The 25,365-nt window shown below is 39.9% G+C and overlaps 1 protein-coding gene across 4 annotated transcripts in view; it reads right to left on the bottom strand.

Moving 5' to 3' along the window:
* Positions 1–25,365, bottom strand: part of KCNK2 (potassium two pore domain channel subfamily K member 2) — a 227,805-nt gene that overhangs the window by 54,416 nt on the left and 148,024 nt on the right. For all 4 annotated transcript variants that reach the window (XM_004780513.3, XM_004780514.3, XM_004780512.2 and 1 more), the window contains exons 4-6: positions 22,545–22,705; positions 20,267–20,453; positions 917–1,056 (exon numbers count right to left, since the gene is read on the bottom strand). In XM_004780513.3, coding sequence (XP_004780570.1) covers positions 917–1,056; positions 20,267–20,453; positions 22,545–22,705 — 488 coding nt within the window. The remainder of the gene's footprint in view (positions 1–916; positions 1,057–20,266; positions 20,454–22,544; positions 22,706–25,365) is intronic.

Below are 25,365 nucleotides of genomic sequence, written 5' to 3'. Positions count from 1 at the left end.
ATTAAGGTTAAGTGAGGTCATAAGATGGCATTCCTGAGTCTACAGGGCTGACTGACATCCTTATAAGAAGAGGAAGAGCCACCAGAGTGCTTTCTCCAGGCAGGTGCACAGAGAAAAGAACATGTAAAGGCCACAGGGAGAAGGTAGCATCCGTAAGCTATGGAGAGAGATCTGACCAGAAACTAACCTCGCTGGCATCTTGACTATGAACACTTAACTGATAATATTTCTGGGCCTATAAATATGAAATCCAAATGTAATTTCCAAAGTATAAAATTTCAAGAACAAGATTAAAATTTTAAACTTTCTAAAACTTCATGCGTCAAAATTCTAATGTTCATTTCTATATGTATAGCTGTAAAGATGGGTAAGACAGTATCTCTTTAACACCTGAAATCTGTACACAGGGCACTTGGCCATAACTCCTACAGTTTTGGGCACATATGTATACATAACTGTGTGTACTTGCACACATTTATAGGGATATAAGAAAGAAGGAAATAATTCAATATAGTAAAAAGATTCAATATTATATGATACATTCACTTTTCCATGCTATTGACATTTTGACATAAGTGTTTTCTATTCTGTTTCTCTTTGTGGAATAACATTTACCTTTGCCCTTAAGGAAAAAAGAAAAAAAGAAATGAAACAAAAGAAAAAGGAAGAAGAAATAGCGAATATTTCAAATTACATCTTTTTTTCATTATAAATCAGCCTCAGCACCTGGTACATAGGGGTGTTTAGCAAGTATCTGTTACCTTAATTACACTTACCATACAGCAAATCCACACCAAACATAAATATTAAAAATCTTAAATAACATCTATTTTTAAAAATGTCAAAAAAAGATGAAAAATAATGTTTACGGAATTAGCTCAAGAGGAGTGTTTTTTGCACGCTCCTTCACTCTTACCTCTTCCTTTGTCTTTTTGGAGATCACTCGGAGCCAGTCTCCGATCATGCTGAGGACAGCAGCAAAGTAGGCCAGTCCTACCAGGATCCAAAACCAGACGACAGGCTTGTAGAAGTCCAGGTATTCAATATCTGATCCACCTGTGTGGGAAAACAAAGAACGAAATCACTTCATATTCTTATGAAAGTAAACAATGTGGATAACTTGTTAAAAGTATCCGCTGAATTGTGGCTACGCAACAGAAATCCTGTCAATCGATCCACATAATTTTCTTCATACAGATTCTTTCCTGTCCTTATCTATTTTTCAAGAAATCGTTACTATTTTTAAGTTTTTATTTTAACTCCCAGTTAGTTAACATCCAAGTGTTATATTCAGTCACTAGGTTCTTTTTTTTTTTTTTTTTAAAGATTTTATTTATTTATTTGACAGAGAGAAATCACAAGTAGAAGGAGAGGCAGGCAGAGAGAGAGAGAGAAGCAGGCTCCCTGCTGAGCAGAGAGCCCGATGCGGGACTCGATCTCAGGACTCTGAGATCATGACCTGAGCCGAAGGCAGCGGCTTAACGCACTGAGCCACCCAGGCGCCCACAGTCACTAGGTTCTTAATGAAACCTTTCATTACATCTCCAGGTCCTCATGAGTTTCCTTTGTTCTGTTTTTGTTTTGTTTTGTTTTGTTTTAAGATTTATTTATCTATTTGACAGACAGAGATCACGAGTAGGCAGAGAGGCAGGCAGAGAGAGAGGGGGAAGCAGGCTCCCTGCTGAGCAGAGAGTCCGATGCGGGGCTCATTCCAGGACCCTGAGATCATGACCCGAACGAAGGCAGAGGCTTTAGCCCACTGAGCCACCCAGGTGCCCCTAAATAAACCTTTCTCAGATGCTTTCTTTCTTTCTTTCTTTCTTTTTTTTTTTTTAAAGATTTTTATTTATTTATTTGACAGACAGAGATCACAAGTAGGCAGAGAGGCAGGCAGAGAGAGGAGGAAGCAGGCTTCCTGCTGAGCAGAGAGCCCGATGCTGGGTTGGATCCCAGGATCCTGGGATCATGACCTGAGCTGAAGACAGTGGTTTTAACCCACTGAGCAACCTAGGCGCCCCTGTTCTGTTTTTTTTTTTTTAAACTATAATCTGCCTCAACTAGCCTTGTACTTAAGTATTCCAAGTGTACTCATTTCTCTACTATAACAAGTAAAAGACAGAGATGACACTTTTTTGGGTATGCATTTAACTTCTCATATTTACATTACTGCCAATCAATTCATGCTACCAAATCAATACATGCAAACCAATCAATTAAAAGTCAACCTGGACAGAAAGTGGTTCTTATTCTAAAGTCACCAATACAAGGGATTGATAACAAATGTCTGAGGCAATGCCTTGGTGGGCTAACCGGAACAAACAGTAATTTGCAGGTAATACCGCCATTCATTAGTTTCTGAATTTTCAGAGGAATTCCTATGTATGTCACATACTTAAATCCTTGGCTCTCAAGAAAAAAATTAGCCAAGGAGCTCTTCTGCTTTATTCTAACCTTTGTTACTTCTCCATCCATCTGATACAGAAACTACACCTGGGAGAATCTGAATACATTTCAGCGCATCCCTACCTCAGCACATATTAACGGGGTAACTTAGTAACTCCCCAGCACTGCAACAGTTACTTCTCTTCAGAAGAGAGAGAACAAGTCTCTCTCTTGAGAAATTCATAATTTACCCTGAAAAAGCCTCACACAGACAGTTGTTCATCATGGGGTAGATCAAGTGACGGCAAGAAAGAATTTTAAAAAGTGCTTACGAGAGGACAAGGAAAAAATGATTTTTTTTTTTTTTAACTTCTGGAAGGGGAAAGATGAGAAGAGAGAAAGGGAGTCTTCAGTAATAAAGATCAAAACAGAAAAATCCAGTGTAAAAATATATGACATATTCAAAGGACTTTTGGCAGCTAATGTTACATATGGATGGGGACCAGGGAGTAGATGGGTAGAAGAGAGGAATCTAGAAAAAACGAGTTGTATCAGGTTGTAAAAACTTGCTCCTGATGAGATGGGCCATAGTTAGAGTTTACAGGTGGTAAGTCTTCTGTTCATGTTTGACCATATACGTGGGAAGACCCAGCAGCAGAGAAGGAAGGTTGATAAGGAAGTCCCATGAGAAACTTTCGTTCTGAACTATCCAAGAGTTTACTGTGCCTGATCTAGGGCTCGAATGGAAAAGAAAAGGCAGTAGAGGCAGCATTATCAAGGAAGGGCTCTAGGATGACCAGAGTCCCTCTGCCCCTCCTCCCAACAGAAGAGAGGATACTAGCAACTTGAACAGGAAACACAGCGGGAAGGAACAGTGCCTAAAAAAGGGGAGGGAAGGGGGCCTGGCCGGCTCAGTCAGAAAAACACTGACTCCTGATCTCGGGGTTGTAGGGTCGAATCCCACTTTAGGTATAGAGATCAATAAAATAAATAAACTTAAAAAAAAGCAATTGAAACTGCTCCATGATAGGTTTAAAGTGCTTGAGGACCAGCAGGTGGAGGTAGGCAGCAGGATCCTTAAATAAAGATCTAATGCCTAACGGGGCAGAGTGAGCGAGGAGGACTGTAGTGAGAACAACGCAGAGATGGGGTGCTGAGAGGGGTCCGGGATGCACTCAGTTCACAAAGATCCAATCCACACATTCAGAAGAACATTATACATTAATAGCAACTATACATTAAAATCAGACACAAAATACTGAATGTAACATGACTATAAATTAGACTTTCAGCTGCCCGCAATGACATTTTCAAATATCAAAGGGTCAGGGTAAAAAGAGAACATTTTTCTATCAGGCAAGTAATGTGAACAGACCAAGGTTCAGCTTGCTTTTGGGACAAAAAATAATTTTAGAAACACAGTTTCCAAAGTAGGTAATGTTACTTTCAAAATATTGTAGAAAAAAGTATCATTTCTGGGAAGGATTGTGGAGGCCAGATGCATCTCGTGATGGTTAAGACTTGGCCCAGGGGGGTAAGCAGCTCTACAAATTCACAGAAGTGACTCAAGAAGTGTGTGTGGAAACCTGTTATATGATAGGCTCGCTAGCGAATTCCATTTTTCAAATGTTTCCATCTCAGTGAAACCCAAATGACATTTTCCCCCAAGTACTTTCTCTTTCAAAACCAGAAAATCTTCATCCAAATAGTTGTGACTCACTTAACACTTAAGTTCACCAACATGTTGATTTTAAAAGTTAGTTCATCCTCAAGATGACTTTTTAGGTCTTCTTTCTTGTAAACAGGATGTCACAGTTTGAAAAGAGTAAATTAGCTTAATCACCCCAAGGTTTATATTTGGGTAAAATGCTCATCCCACAAGTTTCAGTGGATTCTTAGCCTGAGCGTTTGGGCCGGGAATGTTTCCCATTGTGCACTGCCACTCTTAGGATAAAATACCGGCCATAGAAGAATTTGGGAAAAACTAGTGTACACAGGAGTGCTGTCCAACGACTCACAAGTCCTATTTGCTTTCTGATAGCCAAGATTTATGAGTTGACTTCTGCATTATTTCATCCACTTGATCTAAGAATCCACATTTAAATATCTGTAATATTACAAAAACTCACTTTAAAAGGAGCTGTTAGTCTTATTTTCAAATCAGGAAATGTCAACAAAAATTTTTCTGGCTATCATAAGCACCAATTTTAGTCTAGCAAAATTCAGGAAATCTGAACATGCGGGGGTCTCTCGCTGATTAAGAACATAGGGGAATTTCTCTGTCCTGGATTCACGGCCTGTGCCCCCCACCCCCATCTCCATTTGGCTACTCCATCATTTTCCCTTCCTTGCACAGACTCCTGAGACGGTCACCTGCAGGACACTACGACCCACACTCCCCTCCGGGGCTCCTTACCCACTTGGTAGGTTCGGTCACTTCACGGCTGTTTGCTGCTACCGAAAATACACACACAAGTCCTCTCCATCTCCAGACCTTTCTAGCTCATCCTTATAGGAGAGCAGACAGATGGTAATAAAAATACTAAAGAGGGGTGGAGGTATAAATTTTTCAGGAATCTTACAAACTGTTCAAACAGTCGTTAAAATAAATCTCTTCTTGATGCTCATGGTACGCGATGGTGTCATTTTTCTCTGGCTTTCTCCTTAGTGCTTACGTAAACAGATTAGCCAGAATCTAATCTGATCTAGCAGATTAAACTTCTAAAAATGTAGCTCAAGAAAGGTTTATTATTATTATTATTATTATATTACTTATGGCATTATTGCAAGGAACCCATTTTGGCAATAGTGGGTTTCCTAAACATTTGCTTGGAGCAATCCCTCTATCTAGCATTAAGAAAACCATCTCCTACCTGGCCCCCAAAGAATCACTGGTTAGGGGGCAGAACAGCCCAGGAGGCTACAGCAGGCACTTGCAGGTTTTTTAGATAAAGGCCCGGCTCGTCCTATAAGCCCAGTCTATGCTGATTTCCAAAATATTCAAAACCTGATTGAGAGATAAAACTGACTTACCTCCCAAATGAAATCATTCCACCCTAAAGCCCTGGGGGTCAAGTGTTGAGAGGAGTTGTATCCCAGTCCTCACGTTTCCAGTGGTTTGGGTCCTGGCTATTAGTAAGACCACTCACTATAGATTGAAGCCACATCCCCAGCTGCCTTTGTCAGTAATCAAGCTGGTAGCCCATTGCTATCCCTCTCATAGTCTGTTCAGAACTCGGGAGTAGAAGACCATTTTTGTGTTGGCTCCTAGAAATCCCAGCAGGAAGTGGCTCCACTTACGACAGAGAAGCCATCATCCCGTAGGGAGAAGAACATGTGTCAGGCCACACAGGAAAGGAGGCGGCAGAACTAGAATTCAGACCCAGGGCTCCCTGGCTCAAAACCACAGGCTTTTTCTCATTGACCAGGTTGTGCGTGTCACCTGTGATCTCCGCAGCTGTCCTTGTCATTTACCCACCAGCCCTTTCTGTCCATACTGCAGGTAGACACTTCAGGGCTAGAGACTCTAAGACAAACAAGGGGTGCCTCTTTCCCTCCTTCCCCCAATGGCCTTACCTAGAAACAAGATGGGTCCGAAGGTAAGTACTACTGAACATGGGACAGGTGGGGCTAGGTAGCGAGAGAGAGAGAGAGAGAGAGAGAGAGAAAGGGCCAAGGGATCAGGCTCACAAAACTCAAAATGGGGAAGACGAAACCAGAGATAAGGGAGCAAACCAGACCATCCTGTCCTAGGTGTCGGAGGTGAGGTCTTGTTGTAACAGCTACTTGTGATCAAGAATTACCAGACCCGAAAAAAGAAATGCACCATTGAAGGTGTTATCACTAGTGTTACTCAATGGTGCTATCACTGGAGATGTTAAACAGATTTCAGTTCTCCGGCTAGCTTTCTATAAAAGCCCAACCCTAACAAGCCCTCAGTGGCAACCCTGTTGGGACCCCCTCAGTCCTGAGAGCTTTTTATCCTGTATCCTTGCTTAATAAGCTTCTATCGCTTTACTCACTCTGTTGTCCGTGAGAGTCATTCTTTGACTTCATGAGACCAGAATCTCACTCTCCTGCATCATTTGGGTGCCAAAACCCGGGATCACTCCCATCGAAGCATGAGTAAAAGCGGACGCTTTCTTTTCTTTCCTGGGAGAAGTCTCTCCCACAGATGACCTCTTTTAAAAAACAACAAAACCGGGCACCTCTTGGCCAGTCAAAGGCAAATAGCAGGCCGCTGGTCTTACAGTCTCAGGTGACAGGCTTCTGGAGAAAGGTTTGAAAAATTCCCTTTTCTCATAAGAAGGGAATGTTTGCCTAAACCCACCCAGCTCTGCTTGCTGTTCATTGGCTTTTATTAAATGGCTTTCTCGACCTCAGGGACTTGGCCGCAGGTCCTTCTAATCTCTGCTGATCAGTGTGCCCTTATAGTCAGGGATTCATTTTAGGAAGAGTGTTGCTTAGGTGGATGTAAGAGTTTTTCCATTTAAAAGTGTCTTGTGAGAACTTGGTTCAGGATGGACAGGAAGAGTGCTCAAGGGATAAGGTGAGGCACGGTAATTGAAATTGGCTTATAATCAGCCAGACTCATAAGGCACCATGTGCTAGGAATGCAAGTGAATTTACATGACCAAACATTGAGGACTCATGCAGAGAGCTCCAAAGACTGAGGTCATGATGAGGATCCCCTACTTCGTTTAAGGTTCATCTGGGGACCTGGGAGCGCAGGTGAGGACGGGCGATCCAGGGCTCTGAGCCTGCCCTTTGGTTACCATGAGTGATCTCTTGGGGGCTTGGAGACGAGTAAAAGGATAGAGACCTGGCCCTGGAAGGGGTCACACCCCAGGGGAAGCCTCATCCCTAAACAGCACATGCCTCCCCACTGAAAGACTGTAGCTGTTTCACTCACAATCTTAGCCTTCTAAAAAGAATATCAAAGTTTAAACTGTTAACCTTGCCAAACCCTTATGATTAGGCCAGGTTTTTCTTGGGGTGGGAGGAATTCAGAGGAGAAGAGGAGGATCTGGTGATGGACCATGAATGGGTAAGAGTGGCTACTCGGGCTGGCCCGAGCCCTCCTCAACCAAGATGGTAGGCTACTCTTTCACCTTGGGTAGGAAACTCTGGGACACCTCGCTTTGGTTCACAGGTGAGAGCTACAATGTAGGGATGCCTTCACCGTCACCTCTCCGTAACAGGTACGGGGTAACTGGCTCCAACTGGGATCGTGAGATGGGAAACCAACCAGCCTCCAGGGGAACTTCTCTGGATTGGGTACTGCACAACTGGTAATCTCCCCTTGTCAAGCTTTTCTAATGTTTTCCATGGGTTAAACACTGAGTGTTCTTCAAGGCAAGGTAAAATAAGGTGTGGTCTCCTCTTCAGTTCCCAAGGACTCTCCCTTGGGGTGCCTTTTAACCCCCTGGAGACAATTTGGATTGCAAATTTAGGAAAGGATGAGCCAATGTAATGCTCAGTGAATGGGCTCAGGAGGATCTAACCGGTCTCTTCTTTGGGGAAACAGGGCGAATAGCAGAGGTACCCTTAGCCGACCTAAGGGCGGCTCGCAGAACATGTTTGGAGGTAACCAGACCAGTATCCTCCTTCTCACCTATTGGACAATTCACTAAATATTCCTCCTCCTAGTAACTCTGGTTTGCTGGAGGAAACACAGCCCCCCCCAACCCCCCCACCCAGCAAAGGGGACCCTGACTCTCATGGCCTCTCACTGTCCCTCCTAACAGATGTGGCGGCCTCTCCCCCACTCATTTCCCAGGTTAATGGCTATGAGTGAAGCCAGCTGTGGTTAACAGTCTACCTCAGGACGGGGACTTTAAGGAATATTCCCAAGCAGCTGACGAAACTCCCTTTGTTTCGGGGAGATTCCCTGTCTTCTCTGGCCTGACACGGACTGCCTAATCCCACTTGGTGGGAAAACATGGCGTCTGTTCATCTGTCCGAGTGGATGAGCTTCAGAACTGGGAACTCTTTTTCTCTGCCTTCTGGCTGCCCTTTGCCTCTCCAGTCTCCCCCTCCCTCTCCCCCTTTTTCCTTAGCACCTTGGGTGTGGTCTGCGCACCTGCTCCTTTCAGATTTCCCCACCATGGTCTCGGTAAAATTGACAATGGGGAAAAAACAGACTTTAAAAAACGGGCCCAGGTGTGGAGCACCTGGGTGGCTCAGTGGGTTAAAGCCTCTGCCTTCAGCTCAGGTCATGATCTCAGAGTCCTGGGATTGAGCCCTGCATCCGGCTCTCTGCTCCACAGGGGGCCTGCTTCCTCCTCTCTCTCTGCCTGTCTCTGCCTACTTGTGATCTCTGTCAAATAAATAAAATCTTTAAAAAATAAAGAAAAAAAAATGGGCCCGGGGGGAACACAACTTGGTATTAACTAATTTGTTTGTTGGTTTAATTTAAATAGATATGTCTTTAAGATTATCAGCATTAAATATGAAACATTTATTCCACCAAAATCTGTTGAAGACCAAATAAGTTCATGCTGTCTCTGCCGCAATTTGTCAGCAAAACGATGACTTAAAATGATGCATAATTGTCTGCTCTCCCAAGTTTTCATGGGTAATTGTTAAGTTCGTTTTTAATCTGAAACTTTAAAGTTTGGTCTGGACGACAAATGGCATTAAAATCATTGGAGATCTAGGTTTTTTCTAAATAGGATAAAGTGCTCAATCATTGATCACCAGACGTAGGTTTGTGCTTTGACTACTTATTGCAAAAAAAAAAGAAAAAACTAAGGATATTTAAGTCTGTTGGTAAACGGGCTTTGTGCTTACCTGAATCACAAATTTGCTGTCTAAAGTTTGGTGCAACAGTTCACAACTGGTTACTACTTAGTTTTCACTGGAGACTAAGATGTCTAAGAATGCAAAATTCTGCTAAATGTAATTAAAACTGATAGACATAAGGAAAACAACTCTGCATGTAGAAAAGTAGGAGATATGTAAGAAAGATAGAAGGAATGGGAATACATTTTTTTGAGGATAAAAGAAGGTAATTTTGTCCTAAATGAGATGGGTTGTTTGAAGAGAAATGGCTTGGGACAAAATCTGAATGCAAAGGAAAGTTATAGGTTTGTGAAGGGTAATTTTTGGAGAGGAATTTTAAATGTGGTCAGGACAGACTGAGATTGAAATAAATGGATTTTAAAGTACATGTGTGTAAGATTAAAAGTCTGCTTTCTCTTAGTTCAAAAGACAGAGTTTTCTTGAATTAATTGATCTGCTATTTAAAAAAAAATAAACAGCTGTTTTCTCTCTGCCTGTCCAGAAAAAACAGTTGTTTTGCCTTTATCAGGTTTTTGAGGATTCCTAAACCTATTTAGGCATGTGCTTTAAAACTTTCTAAGGTTTTAACTTTTCCAAGATTTAAATTGTAAAGGAAGTCTCTTTAATTCATTAGGCCCTTTATTTGTTATGAAAAGTTACTCTGGAAGAATTGTTAAACAAATGATAGGCTTTAGGTTGTATTGTTCCAGTAAATGCTATAACTATTCTAGAGATGATAAGCAATTCTTAAAGTTTTAATCGGTTTTAATTTTTAACCATATCCATTTTGAATTTTTGTTATTTATAATTGTTCTTACTCTCTTGCAAGAAGAGGTCCATCTTCAAGAAGATTCATATAAAGGATTTTAAAGGACAAATATAGGTATTTGGTATCTTTAAAAGAAAAATAGGTAAGAATTTCTAGAACTAAGGCTGCATTCAAACTAAACAAGAATTAGTAATGTGGGACTAAATGAACTAAAAATTGATTATAGTTTTGTCACTCTTATTTGACTGCTGGTTCTCTAATGTTTGCTCTTCCATATGAAGGAAACTGTCTCTCAAGGTATCTATGACTTACAAAAGTGGGATAAAGTATTCAAGTGTAAACAAAAGCATTAAAGCATTTAACATTTATCTCTACCTAAATCCTCTGAAATTCAGAAGGTCTCAATAAACTTTCTTCCATGGCAAACATAATTATTTGCATAAGTTCAATAAGAATCTGTTCTCCTTGTAACAGGGCACCATTGGAAACATGGGTTATTTTGCCAAGGCTTTGACTGGAAGGTCATGTTTGAGAAAGATATGCATAGACTCAGATAGGACCAGACAGCTCAAAGGAGCTAAGATTGACTTTATGAAACCTGGAGCCATAAAGACCCTTGGAACTGTGGGCCTGATACCTTGCTTACAGAGTTCCCAGCAGCCTCACCAGGTGAGTAAAGAATGTCACTTCCTGGCAGGTGCAGGAACCTCGCGATTCTTTGGGGACCTCCAGAAGAGGAATCTGCCCACATCTACAGGTGTGTCTGATGGCAAGTACTTGGCTTGGCTTCTAGCCTGGAGAGGCTACTCAAAGTTCAACCTAGAGATTCTTTAAAAAAGTTCAAGCAAAGCAGATTCAAAAAGATGATAACTCTGTATGATCCTTCATTATTCTTGCTGAGCTTATGTAAATCATTAGGCCAAGTTTATCAAAACTGGACTTGTTTTACAAACATATTAGTCCTGATTTGGATACCTTTGATTAAAAATGATGGTTACTGTAGAGGGAGAAATCATATTTCAATAACATACCTTTGCAGATGTTAAATTTTATCTCTGATTGTCTTTGAATGCTGTTTACCTAAGCTAGACAACTTGAGGTAAACCTCAGACAAATTGCCAAAATAGCTCATATAGACAATCTCTGTGCTTTTTATTCTGGGGAGATAACAACAGGACCCCAGAGGCATATGACTATTGGAACTAAAAAAAAAAATGTAATTATTCCCCAGCATTTATGTAACTCAACTGGCCCTTTGACCAGTTCTGTGTGGCTGGAATAATGAAGTTGCTCCTTTAAAATAAGAAGGTGCCCCACTGCATGGGGTTAATTATGGACTTACAGAAATGACGACCCCACTTTCTTTATGATTTGACTGGATAATGCACTTGGGGATGCCCTTATCTCCCAAGACAAGTTTTCTTCCACTTGCCAGTGATTCCTTGTAATTAGAAGACTGCTCAGGCTAGACCTCAAAGAGAATTTCTTGACAGTTTTATTCCTTAGTCATGGTTATCCCGGAAGCCACCTCTGATAAGGTACAATTACAAACAAAGACTTTAGCCAAGCACTGAAGAGCCCTCCTGGTAAAAAGAGCCTCGAAGCTCACTATGGGATAGGACTACAACATAAAATAAGCAACACAGTATGCTTGCTTGGCCAGACTCTAAATAATACTTTCCAGGCACTAGACAAACTCAGCCAAAACTTAGGTGAAGTCGGAGAGGGGCTTCCTGAGACTGTGCCACTACTGTCTACTATTGCTACACCATTTGGGGTGTGAGGAATTTCCTCACGTGTTGTTTTCACATTACAGATAACTCCCACAAGGTGTCCCAATTAATAGGGGATATTTGTGATCAATTAAATAAGACCAAAATATCCACTGATCGTTTTGACAAAGTTAGTAAGGGATGTATTCATAATTAGGGGCATAATAACTTGTTTTATGTTTATTGTTTTGCATGGGCTGATGCATGTCCCCTTTGCTGTCCATCATGACCCACTGGAGCCATAGCATGGGCCCCTAGAGCGACCCCTGGATAGATTCTAACTGCCACACAGGCTGCCGCCCCATTTCAGCACGAAGCAGCCAGAGTGGTCATCGTGCCATCCCTAGGGTTACTGTTCCAGGGGGAGGAATAAGTAAGGGACAGCGGGGCTAAGTAGGGAGATAAATAGGGGCCAATAGGATCAGGCTCACAAAATTCAAAATGGAGGAGATGAAAAGAAGCCAGAGATAGGAAACCAATCAGACCATTCTGCGCTAGATGTCAGAGTTCCTATAACCCCTCTGACTCCTGAGAGTCTTTTCCTGTATCCTTAATAAACTTCTATCACTTTACTCATGCTCCATTGTCTTCGAGATTCCTTCTTCGACAAGAAGAATGGTTCTTGAGAGAAGACCCTGCTCTCCTGCATCACTGTTTTATCAGGAGCCTTCTTATCTTGCTTCTGTCCTCATTGCAATAGGTTGGCCTTATTCTGCACTGAAAAACTTGAGTATGCAATGCCCTCTCCGACTTTTAATTTTCTTTCCTTGAGATGCTTCTGAACCACAGAATATTTATAAAGAAAAAAAAAAAGAAGAAGATACATTCTAGCTTTAAAGAATCATCTCGCTGTTCTGAACTAAAATCATCAATGCCATGCCCCCATCATCCTCTGGTTTAAAATGATATTTGTTTTATAGAATATACATACAGACATAGAACTTTGTTCTAAAGAAAATGGGCATCATTTCATTATACTGCTCTTTAAGTATTTTAGTTTAGATATCAAATATTGATTTTAATTTTTTTATTTACTTTTATTAAATAAAACTATTTTGCATTAATATAAAGGGGGGGGCTTATTTTCTGCTTTAGCATGCTTATCTTTTTTATAGCAAAGCAATTTAACCAAATGAAGAGTTTTTTTTCAGGGCTTCAAGACCCAAGAGGCTCTTTCAATAATGTAAATTCTGCTTTCTTTCTAACAAATGGAAGGTATGGATTCAGTATTAAACTGTAGCTCACCTACTAAACCAAACTTCTCATATGATATTGTCAGAAAAACAAAAGGCAAAAAAATGGTAACTAAACCTTTCTAGTATTTGAACCTATATTTTTTGGATTTTTAATTTCAGCATTCATCATGTTGTCCATTTCCTGCTAGGTACTTGTCTAAATTAAGAAAAACAGCCATTAGAAGAGCTGGGGTTTCATGATCACAAAGAAAAATCAAAATATTTTCACTCACTCATCCTTCATAAGGATGGAAACCTCTAGTATTTAAGATGTGCATAATTGTTATACCTAGAAACTACCGTCTAAAGTCTCGATATAGAGCAATTTGGAGCCTTTCTCATTATACTTAGTACAATTTACTGCCTGTCTCACTAAGCCATAACTATCAATCATTGAATGTTTTCCTTCTTATTTTTTTTTCTACATGTTTCCACAATGCTTCTATAAATTCATTCTGAATCTGAAAAGTTAAATAACTTCTCGGTTTGTCCCCAGGTCCTAGGACTTCTGGACCATTTGGATCAAATCCCATTTAATTAATCATGCAGACACTCTCCATTCTGTTGTGAGTTCTCTGAGAGTCCCTGGCTCGATCAGGGGGCTGCCAGGCTCTCTGCAGTAGTTTCCTGTATTACAAAATAGAATGACTACCAGGAAGAGAAGAAAAATTCCCTATTGAATTTGATTTTTTGCTCCCAGATTTGAAGCATTCTGTCCCAAAGGAAAAGGAACTAGAGCAATCATTATCACTAAGTGCTAAGCACAGTATCTAATAAGCAATATATGCTCGCTAAATATCTGAATAAACAGGAGAATGATGAATATAATACATCTCCCTGGGAGTCACATAAACCCTCCCTTTCTGATAAAAGTGATTTTTCTGAGACATTGGGTGGTGGGGTGACTGGTCCCCCATAGACCTCACTCTTCATCAGCTACTTTCCTTCTTATCTGTTGAATTTCTGGCAAATTTTTACTGTTACTGATCAGCTCAATAGCAAGTTTAAGAACTGGCCACTGACACAGTTGCAAAACCTTCAGGCAACACCAGCAACTGTTTTCTAGAGGGTCTCTGCTAGAACTGGTTTGAACCAAAACACCTGCCATGATTTTCCAACAGAAATTTATATGTTTTCATGATAAAATTCCCCTCCATTAAGCAAGCTCTGAGCACTCCACCGAATGAGTCATGTTTTCAGTTGTAGGGAAAAGCAATAGTCTGCTTACTAAAATCTTCCTTTCCGATAATGACTTTGAAAACATAATTCCAAGAAAACTTCATTCTTAATATGAGATAGATAAATATGTTCTTCCCAAGTTAAAAAGAAGAATGTGAGGACAAGTGATTATACAACTGTGAAAATTTGAAAATTTAGTAAAAGTAAAAAAGTGCCAGAAAAATTTTACCTTGGAAAATCCTAAACTGTATTTTCTGTATAGAGGAGCATAAGATACTAAGCCTAAAGCCTATTAACTCAGTAAGCTTTGGTCAGGGAGGAAGACCTTCCCCTGCCCTATGGTCCTTCTAGCTAGACTTAGAACCAAATTGACATGAGACATATTCAACGGGGGGGGGGGGATCACATTGAATAGGTATACGGGCAGGGAATCCATAGAGATAGGAAATTCCAAAGACAATGAAGCTTTTATGAACAAGGAGAGGGGTAGGGGTATGAGGACACAAAGCGGAAGAAGGCCATTACCGGGAGGGTGAGAGGAGATACTTGGAAAAACAAAGGTTGCCCTATTCTGCAGGAAAATTTCTTAGGTAAACGGGAGTCTCTGTTAAGCTTTTTTCCTGGTATAGACTGTCATTTCCAGAGAAATGTATTCAGGCAGCTGAGGGGGAGGCAGAGAGCTTTTCCTGCTTCTATTGCATTTTGATTACTTTTAATGTGAAATAATCTTTGTGCCAAAGTGGCCCATCTTGGGGGCAGCGTGCCCTTGGCCCCTACACCTTCCATAACTACCTGTGAGATATGGAAAATTTCATTATTCAATGAAAAATACTAAATTTCACTAATCCAAATTCCAAGAAGATATATTTGGATGGCTAATTAAATTTATGCTGTGATGGAAAATGTGTTTTCATAAAATTAGCCATGAGGATTTCTCAGAACATCTAAATTTTTGCCTAAAATTTTTGTTTTTTATTAGAAGAATAGGTAATATGAGGACACTGCTTTTTGAAATATAAATTTTCATCTGGCTTTCACTCATTCAAATTATGTCTTATGAACAAACCTGGTTTATGAAAAGGGGTGTTTTTTGAGGCCTTCTTTAGGCAGCCTCTAAACAAAATGTAGCCATGTTTTCTCTCAGCTTGCCTGGCCCACTTTTATCCCAAGAGCATATATAAAGAGATACTGTCTTTGGAAAAGAATTTTAAATTGCATTATATTTGGTTATTAATTGACTTCTCTCCAAATTTGAAGAATCATCATTTAAAAAAAACAAAACAAAAACAAAAACCGTGGACCTGGAAGACTAGTCATAGAGGCAAGCCTGTATAAATAGAATTCAATCTGTCACACATTTCCACATAATTAATATTACTGCTTAGGTTTTAATGAAAAACTGATTTAGCTCTCAGTCTACAAGGTAAGCATGATTTAACAATTTATTACCAGACCCTTCATTACATGAAAAATGATATAGCAAAAGTTAAGAAACAGACCATAGGAAATTAACAGTTAATTCTCAAACGTAATTTTTGTCGTTAAAGTTACTTTAACTTCCCTGTGTAATCTGACTATAAATTACAGGTGCTGCTAAAATCAAGTAAATAACACTTTTTGCTAAATAATTGAGTTTGCCTCTCTTCGCCTTTTAGGATGGGTTACTATGTGCAAGCAGTATTCTTAGTAATAGGGATCTATTTATTCATGTATAAAGTAAGTGTGGGAGTTGCCTGTGGCCTCCTGGGTTCTTTTAGTTCTAGAACATGGAGAGCTAGTGAACGAACAAAAAAACCCATTTGGAAGGAGCACACACCAACCACTAAGGTAATCAACCAGCCACTAAAACACCTTCCTTGCATACATATGAATATAGAATTAAATTTTCCAGGTCTTTTGCTGCAGAAAAACTACTAAATGCGGAATTCTTGTTTTCAGTCACATATACAATGAAACTTGAGCCCTGTCTATCCTGTCTTTACTAGTGGTCTGTAAATGCTTTTGTTTCAATATTACCAACAGTGAAAAGGTTTTTCACACACACATTTAAATGTGTGATTGTTTATAAATTAGAAGTCTGTTATGCTTGGGGTGCATGGGTGGCTCAGACGCTTAAGTGTCTGACTCTTGGTTGCAACTTAGGTCATGATCTCAGGGTCATGAGATCGAGCCCCACATTAGGCACTTTGCAGAGTGTGGAGCCTACTTAAGATTCTCTCTCTCCTTCTCTCTCTGCCCTCTCTCCCTGCTCCTGCTCTCTCTCTCTCTCTCAAAACAACAACAACAACAACAACAACAACAAAAACAACCTATGATGCTCTTATATATTACATCATGAACACTACGACATAGAAAGAAGAAAAAGTAAGGAATGAGGTTTAAAAATACACAGAAGCAGGAGTTGTCCTGTTTGCCTCCCATGACAGAAAATATACCTGGCATGGACTTTCTTGCTTATACCCTAGAGATGGGCTGTTTCAGAGCTGTGGTCCAAAACATCACAAGATGCTTGTAATAATCACACCAAGATGACAATGTGTATCCTAAACATTCATACATCATTTTCCAAGATGTACTTATCCTCCTTTAATAACATCAGTCTGAAGAGTATGTTCTTTAATTGATCTTCCAAGGAGTTCCTTACACCAATGCGACTGAACCTTCACTGCATTCAGAGCAGGGCTGGCAGGTGTGAGAAGGGCATGGGACGGTGAGGGTGCATGGCTGGGTGCACATCTCTGTTCTTGTGGTATTCACAGCCCAATAGAAAGGCGAGAAGATTCAAGTTAGAGCACTGCCTCCTGCTTTTCCTTGGCGAAGATACCAAGGTTAAGTGACAGTACTATCTGTAATGATGTGGAATCTCAAAGGGGAAGGTTCTACGAAGGGAACAACTGCAGCTTCCCAGATGGGATGCTTGCCTTTTGCTCAGTAGCTGACTTCTGCTGCTTAGCCACAAGCTACCCAGAAGGAAACACTGTGTGTACTCTATTGAATTAAGCAAGGCAATTCTTTTCCCAGCTCCTTAAAAAAAGAACTCAAGGTTTTTGTTTTTTTCCAAAGAATCTTGCTAAGAGAACACATTTCCTACCAGCCTTTGCCACATCTCCTTCCAAAACTGCTCCCTGGGCACAGGGACCTGCTTGGTAGGTAAGGACTCTGCTCTACATTATCTTTCTCAGCATTTGCCACTTTAATCCTTCCTTTGCTAATTTTTAGCAAAGCATATTTCTAATGCTTTCTATTGCTTCCTCTGCAAAATAAAAATAAAATCCCAGTAATGGGCTTAGCAAGGGCGTGATAGAATAAAATCTTAGTAATAATCAAGATGTTTATTAGATGACAATGTCACAAGTATCATTTTGCAACCATGTTCCCCTATAGTGCTCTGTCAGGACTCTGGATTTGGGGTCTCCACTCATACACACAAGACGTTCTTAGTGAACTGCTCTTCTATTCGAGTGGCTATGAAGAGACCCATATGATCTAGCTAGTTTCAAAGTGCTGATCTCTTGAGGTCAAGTTTAAAAAAAGAATAGGTGGGGCGTCTGGGTGGCTCAGTGGGTTCAGCCTCCAGCCCTTGATTTTGGCTCAGCTCATGATCTGAGAGGGTCATGAGGGGTTGTGAGATCAAGCCCCTCCCAGAGCTCCCTGCTCAGCGGGGTGTCTCTCTCTGCCCCTCCCCCCAGTTTGTACGTACATCACTCTCTCCCTCTTTCTCTAAATAAATAAAAAAAATCTTTTTTTAAAAAGGGTATTATTTTTCAATCTTCGACAAAACCATAAAGTAAAAATATTTGTTCCTTTTTTCTAAGCCACTCTATAATGGGGTCACAAATACAACATTATTTTAGGATTCCACCCACTTTTTTTTTTTTTTTAAATAATCTTTGAGGGTTTCTTTGTTTTTGTTTTTACCAGCTCAGGACACATACTAGACTGATGGAGTCTGTCAATTTCTTCAAATACACGTGCACTGTATTGTATTACTGAAATCTGTTAGGAGTAGAACTTAAACATTCTTACCCCTCCCCACTCCCTCAAAAGAGAGCTAATTGAAAGGATGGATATGTTAATGTGTTAATTAATAGACAGTGGGAATCCTTTCTTAATGTATACTTATATCAAATCACCATGTGTACACTTTCAGTATTTTAAATTTTCTTTTTTTTTTTAAGATTTTATTTATTTATTTGGCAGACAGAGATTACAAGTAGGCAGAGAGGCAGGCAGAGAAATAAAGGGGGAAGCAGGCTCCCTGCTGAGCAGAGAGTCCTGTGTGGGACTCGATCCTGGGGTCCTGAACTGAGCCAAAGGCAGAGGCTTTAACCCACTGAGCCACCTTAAATTTTATTTTCAATTATATCTCAACAAAGCTGAAAAATAAATAAAATGTTGCATTGCTATTAAAAATTAAAATAACACAGGCAGTGTAAGGCTGTTGGCCTTACACTTCTCACCAAATGCCTATATATTACAGACCTTGTTAATGATATTTATAAAGTAGTGCAAGAGGCCAAGGTTAACATATCACAAGTCTGACTCTTGTTATCATCTCACTGTGTCTTACTTTCTCCTACATGAATGCATTTTTCCACTTCGACTTAAGCTAACCATACACCCTCAGAGATAGAAAAATGGGTGTTTTAGGGCAGAAATTTGTCTTCCTGTAAGGAACTCCAAATTCGCTTCCTTCATGAAAGCATGTGCATCCTCAAGGGCAGTCTAGGCTTTGCCAGATTAAACCATAATTAACAGATCAGTAGAAACAGATGAACTATCAGCCTTCTCTGAGATTTTATAGAACTGTGCAAAATATTTTTTCTCTGAAAACATTTAAGAACTTTGGCAAAGTTCTTAAACAAGAAAGAAGAGTGAACAGCCAGAAAGTATAAAACTCTCGTAAAGCTAAATTAGGCTGGTGAGTTTATCCTACGAAGTTTAAGGGCACATTCCTACTATATAGTTAGCAAGTTTTCTAATACTGGAAATTGGATTTTCTAAAAAAGAATGGTTTGGATTTTCAAGAGCTGGTCAAAATGATCCAAGATAGAATGCCATTGTGCTTACTTTTACCACTGTTATTATAATTTATTTAAAATTGGAATTAGAACAATATGATAATTGGATAATATAAATGGTAAAGAGGGAGTTAAAGTCATAGAAGTTAAGACCCAAGAGATACAACAATAGAGCAAACTGCAATTGTAATAACATGTAGAAAAGGAAATACCAAAAAACATGAATAAAAAGTGTGGATACTGGTAAATGTAAAAAATACTGTCCTGAGAACTGAAAATTAAATGAGATAAATATCTTAGAGAAAAGAAGGGTTTAAGTAGCTTAGAAGATCTTCTGAAGTTTGCAGGTGTAAAACTGCGACATGAAAAGGCTTAAGTAAAAAGAGCAAAGATAAACTCGAATTTGTCTAACAGTAAAAGAAAAATAAATGCATAAAAAACAAAAATTAGAGGCAGATTGTCTGGTTTCTGAAATTAGGGTGCAAATATAAGATTCTGAACAACAGCAACTCAAATTTCTTTTCTAGAATGAAAATAGATGTTCCAACTGCACCCTTCTGCCTACCTCCAATGTCCCAGAATGACTTTTCTTTCGTCTCTCTGTCCCTGTTATAGATGAAATGGTCTTCCAAAATGGTATGCTCAAATCCTAATCCCCAGTACCTCGGAACATCTAAAGATGTAATTAGTTCATCTGAACTCATACTGGAGTACAGTGGCGAATTTTTGTCCAGTATGACTGGTGTCTGTGTAAGAAAAGGGAAATCTGGACACAGTGACAGAGACACAGAGAGAAGGAATGTCGCGTGATGTTGTAAGCAGAGATGGGAGTAATGGGGCAGGACAGGCAAGGACGGATGGCCTCCTCCACAAGTTGGAAGAGGCCAGGTGGGGTTCCACTTAGAGTCTCAGAGGGACCATGTTTCAGTAGTCCTCTTGATTTTGAAATTCGGTGAGGTCATGAATTTCTTTTGTTTAAAACCCCCCAGTTTTGGGGCACTTGTCTCATGACAGCAGGCTTGGGAAACTAAGACAGACACTGGGTTGTGTTGCAAACCTGAGTGAAAGATCTAACTAAAGGACATGGATTAGGAGAGCAGGGTTGTTGCCAGGAAAAACACTTACCTGCCACGTAGTCACCAAATCCAATGGTGGTTAGAGTGATGACCACAAAATAAATGGCATCCAGGGCACTCCAGCCTTCTATGTGCTTGAATATGATCGCGGGCAGGGCAACAAAGAGTACGCAGCCAAACAGTATAAAGATGATCGTTGAGATGATGCGAATCTTGGTCTGACTAACATTCCACTTCTAAGGATGAGAGCAGAGAGAGCAAGAGAGAGACACTGATTGAGATGTATTGATCATGGGCGTACCTAAGACCCTGTTCTCAGCAAATTCGCAAGTGAGGTTGTTATTTTTTTCCCTCTTATAATGAATGTTCAGTTGTCTTATAAAAATTGGGCATAACACGAAGAACTCAAAACAATCAATACCAATGACGGTGCACATAGCTTTACAACAGGCAAAATGCTTTTGAAATAAATGACATTTGCTCTGAGAATACAGTTTCAGTTGTACATCATTCTTTGCTTACCTGGTTTACTTTGGAAATATTTCTATTCTGTAGGCATACTACTGACTGCAGGCCAAACAGATTCTAGAAATATATAAAAATAGACAAAACTGACCCATGGACAAAATAGTTTGTATTGGTAATTGCGAAAAATGATTAATTTTATGAAAAATTTCCTCCTCACTCCTGTGTTTTCCTATCATTGTTCTACCGATTACACTGAAATACTAACGGACCTAAAGTCCATAGTTAATTCCTCCGTGAACCAGATGAATTGTCTTTCTGTTCTATGGCCTTAAACTATACAACTAAATAAATCAGACCTGACAGATAGACAAGGCTGAATCTTAAACACCTTTCCACCAAAGCTGTCTTTTCAACCTTCTTCAACTATAGAAATATCTAAGAGTGAATTTGGAACTGGAAACATAACTAATGCTAAAAACTGTAATTATAAATTGAAAAACCAATACTCAGTAGTCTTATTTTATCAGGAGAACTACATGTAAAATACTTTGTTGAAATGTCTGTGAAGAGATGAAGATATTTTTGAAGAGTAAATAAAATGTATTTGTAATAGAGGTGATGGTAGTAACACCTTCTTTACAACCCCTCCTCTCGTGCAACTATTTTCTTGGTCATTTTCTCCAGGAATAAAAACGTGTAATCATTGTGGCATTATTACTATTTTTCATTTACCATTCTAATAAAAGCATTTTCATTTTACTTATCCTTTTCTGTTGAGTATAATACAGCCATGAACATCTTAAGACATGTATATTACTTTTGGTTCTACTAAATTACATCCCTTGGAAAAGTTTCTATCAGTGACATCACTGAATTGAAGTATATGATCACTTTTATCATGTTTGCTAAATAAAATGTCCTTCACAAAAGGGCTATATAAATTTAGAACACCACCAGCAATAAACAAAGGTACCAAAGCAAATTTTAAATTAGAAAACACTGTCAGTTATTTACTAGCTATGTTAAGTATGTATGTATGTATGTATGTATTTAATTTAAATTTTTACTTATTTGAGAGACAGAAAGAAAGAATGTATGCAAATAAGCAGCAGTGGGGTGGGGTGGAGAGGGGAGGTGGGGAGGTAGAATGGGAAGGAGAGAATCTTTTTTTTTTTTTTTTAAGATTTATTTATTTGTCAGAGATCACAAGTAGGCAGAGAGGCAGGCAGAGAGAGAAGGGGAAGCAGGGTCCCTGCTGAGCAGAGAGCCCGATGCGGGGCTCAATCCCAGGACCCTGGGATCGTGACCTGAGCGGAAAGCAGAGGCTTTGAGCCACCCAGGCACACGAGGAAGAGATTCTTTAGCGGATTCTGTCCTGGGTGAGGCGCCCGACTAGAAGCTCTGTCTCACTACCCTGAGATCGTGACCTGAGCCAAAACCAAGAGTCAGACACTTAACTGACCGAGCCACCCAGGTGCCCCAAGCTTTTATTTATTATCTCTAACTCTCAAAGTGCCTCTGCATTGCCAGTACCATTATTCATATTGTATAAACGACAAAATGGAGATTTCAGGGTAAAATAACTAGCTTAAGAGAATACAGCAAATCAAGACATCTGGCATTGGAAGCTAGGATTGTCAGATTTCTACTTTATTTCTGCATATTTTTGTTTTTTTCCCAGGCACTAATTTACTCATTCAAATTAATTACAAAAATACGGAGTGAGTTACATGCTAATAGAAGTATATAGAAAAGGTTATGGAAAACCCAATAACTTGATTGTCTACCCATACCTGAGGTGTTAGAAAAATTTAAAAAAATTTAAACAACATACGTAGTTAAAAGGCTATTATACTTACAATAAATGTATCTTCCACTTTTGCAATTCCTTTTCCAAATATGGTCCCTAGTTGATCACCAACTCCAGCCAACAAAAAACCAAAAAGGGGAATTCCCAGTAAGGCATAGATGATACAGAATATTTTTCCCCCTTCTGTGCGTGGTGAGATATTTCCAAATCCTAAATACAAAAAAAAAAAAAAAAAGAGAATAAAAAAAATAAATTGTTTTCAGTTGTTTATAAACGAGTAATAGCTTAAAACATATGATGTTGTTAAAAAGAAAACAAGAAAACTGAAAGAGGACTTGGGCTGTCTCTGTTTTGACCTCAAACTTTTCTGCTTGGGTTCTTCTTTCCAGCTTGGGGCTTGGAGCAGGAGGAGACAGACGCTACTGTGTCAAGCCATAGTGTCTGCCCAGAGCCAGCAAGACCCTGCCTGTAACTGACTCCAAGACAATGATGGATTTAACCTACACATGCCCATCCACATTTGCCCCATATTTTGTTGTGTAAACCTGGAAGTATTACTGACTTTTTGGAGACAGTCTTTGAGATGTTAGTCTACTGTCTTCCTGGTGTTGGCCTCACTGAAATCAATTCCTTTCTGGTTTCACCACCACTCATTTCTCTGCCTTCAGATTTTATCAGCAGTGAGTTCCGAACACGGTCTGTTTGGGACCCTGCACCCAGGGGCTCTCACTCCCCTATGCCCCAGTTACAAAACCACAGGCCCAAAATGGTGCCACTTAGGATGAATTCCCAAACTGGTGATTAGTAGCTAATCTTACTGCATTTTCAACTTCACCCAGAAATAATAGTCTTAGTCTCAACCTGAACCAGTCACGAATTTTCCCATCAGAGACAAAGGTCTGCCGCATGGCCCCCTCTCTATCACCCCCTCCCCGAAAGGAAGATGAAGTGATCTGCCTGATACGACCCCCTATTCTTCCCTCTCAGGGAAAGTTACCTTGTCTGGAAAAACCTTTTCTTCTGTTAGTAGCTTTCTTGCCCCCACCCTTATTCTATAAAAATGTTGTGCAATTCCTCTGAGCTCCCCTCCGCTTGCTAGATGGGATGCTGCCTGGTTCATGAATCATTTAATAAAGCCAATTAGATTTTAAGATTTACTCAGTTAACTTTTGTTTTTCAGCAACCTCAAGGCTAATTCATAAAACTCCCAATATTAAAAGATATTAATCACAGACTTTTAACTAGATAAGAATCCCTTTTAAATATATATATTCTTAAAGACTTATTTATTTATTTGTCAGAGATCACTAGTAAGCAGAGAGGAAGGCAGAGACAGAGGAGGAGGCAGGCTAGCCATAGAGCAGAGAGCCCAATGCGGGGCTCGATCCCAGGACCCTGGGATCATAACCTGAGCCAAAGGCAGAGGCTTAACCGAGCCACCCAGGTACCCCCAAATATATTTTAATATACAATATTCCAATAAGTAAACATTTCAATAATCTACAAAGTACAGCTAATGTTCCAAATAAAATAGATGATGAAAACCAAGGGGATAACACATGCAATAAAACCAATATTTTCATTAAATGCCCTTCTGTCTACACTGATAATACTGTTAACTGCAGGGCTCTCATTGTCATTTATTGAGAAGAGCATACTGCCTTAGTATGTTCTGAGGATTTCAAAGGGTAGGGAAGCAAATTTTGCCACCCCAAGATATGTCTCTTTGGCATCCTGATTATTTTAAGGTGCTTATTTTTTTTTTAAGAAACTCTGGACACATGAGAGACTCTGAAAACTGAATACAGGTCACACTTTTGCAGGAGACATGTACAGGTAGAAGCGAAGTCTCCATTTGGAAGGGTGTCCCCCTCAGTACCAGTGAGCGGGGAGGGGACTAAATCAGTAGAAAATGTTATCGGTGGAGAACGCATGGACTGAGATCTGCCTAACAACTTTACTTTCCTCTGCTGTGCTTTCCCTAGTAACCTCCCGAACTGAAAAGCTGTGGTCACAGCTTTATTCTGGGGGCGGACTGGAAACAGCTACTGTGCAAGTTAAGATCAGTGGTTCCATAGAACTTTGATTAATTTGAAGGCTATAGCCCATGGGCTCACTTCTGCTTCTAATTTTCTTTTTAGAATCTTATATTTTGCTTGTACCTGGGATGTGGGCTCCTTAATTCAGATTGATTGTCTTCTGGATCCATATGCTTCGTATCGTCCTCAAATCCATTCCTGTTGTGGTTTCCTCAACACCCTCCCTGTCTTCAACACACTACGGACTGCCCCCCCTTCCCATTTTCATGTTTTCTGCCATCTCAGTGCAACTTTTTGGTGAGGTGAGGTACCTGCATGATTATATCAAACAGCTTGTAAAGTAATTTCATGTTTGTATCAGATGGGAATTAGATATTTGGATTTACCAATATCTTAGCATGTTAAATCCAATAAAAAGTCCACAGATTTATAGTAAGGTATGCAAATATTATGGTTTTTGCAGGTGTTTGCAATTTTTAGATAAGCTATCTAGCTGATCTCCTGGTAGCTGAAGTAGTCTCAGCCTGCTACTTCTCCGCCATCTTGACTTCTCCCCAAACATTATGGTTTTTAAAAGCATCTACTTTAAAGTCTAAAATTAACTGATTGAAAGAAATATGAGGAAAGGGGCACCTGGGTGGCTCAGTCGGTTAAGCATCTGCCTTCAGCTCAGGTCAAGATCTCAGGGTCCCAGGATTGAGCCCCACATTGGGCTTCCTGCTCAGCAGGGAGTCTGCTTCTCCCTCTCCCTCTGTTCCTTACCCCTGCTTGTGCTCTCTCTCAAATAAGTAAATAAATAAATATAAGGAAAAATACTCTGGAAGAGTTTGG

This window comes from Mustela putorius, unplaced genomic scaffold (assembly GCF_011764305.1).
Source record: "Mustela putorius furo isolate JIRA1106 unplaced genomic scaffold, ASM1176430v1.1 tig00003993_pilon_pilon_pilon, whole genome shotgun sequence".
In the NCBI taxonomy this organism is placed as follows: domain Eukaryota; kingdom Metazoa; phylum Chordata; class Mammalia; order Carnivora; family Mustelidae; genus Mustela; species Mustela putorius.
This window is presented reverse-complemented; position numbering and strand designations above follow the sequence as displayed.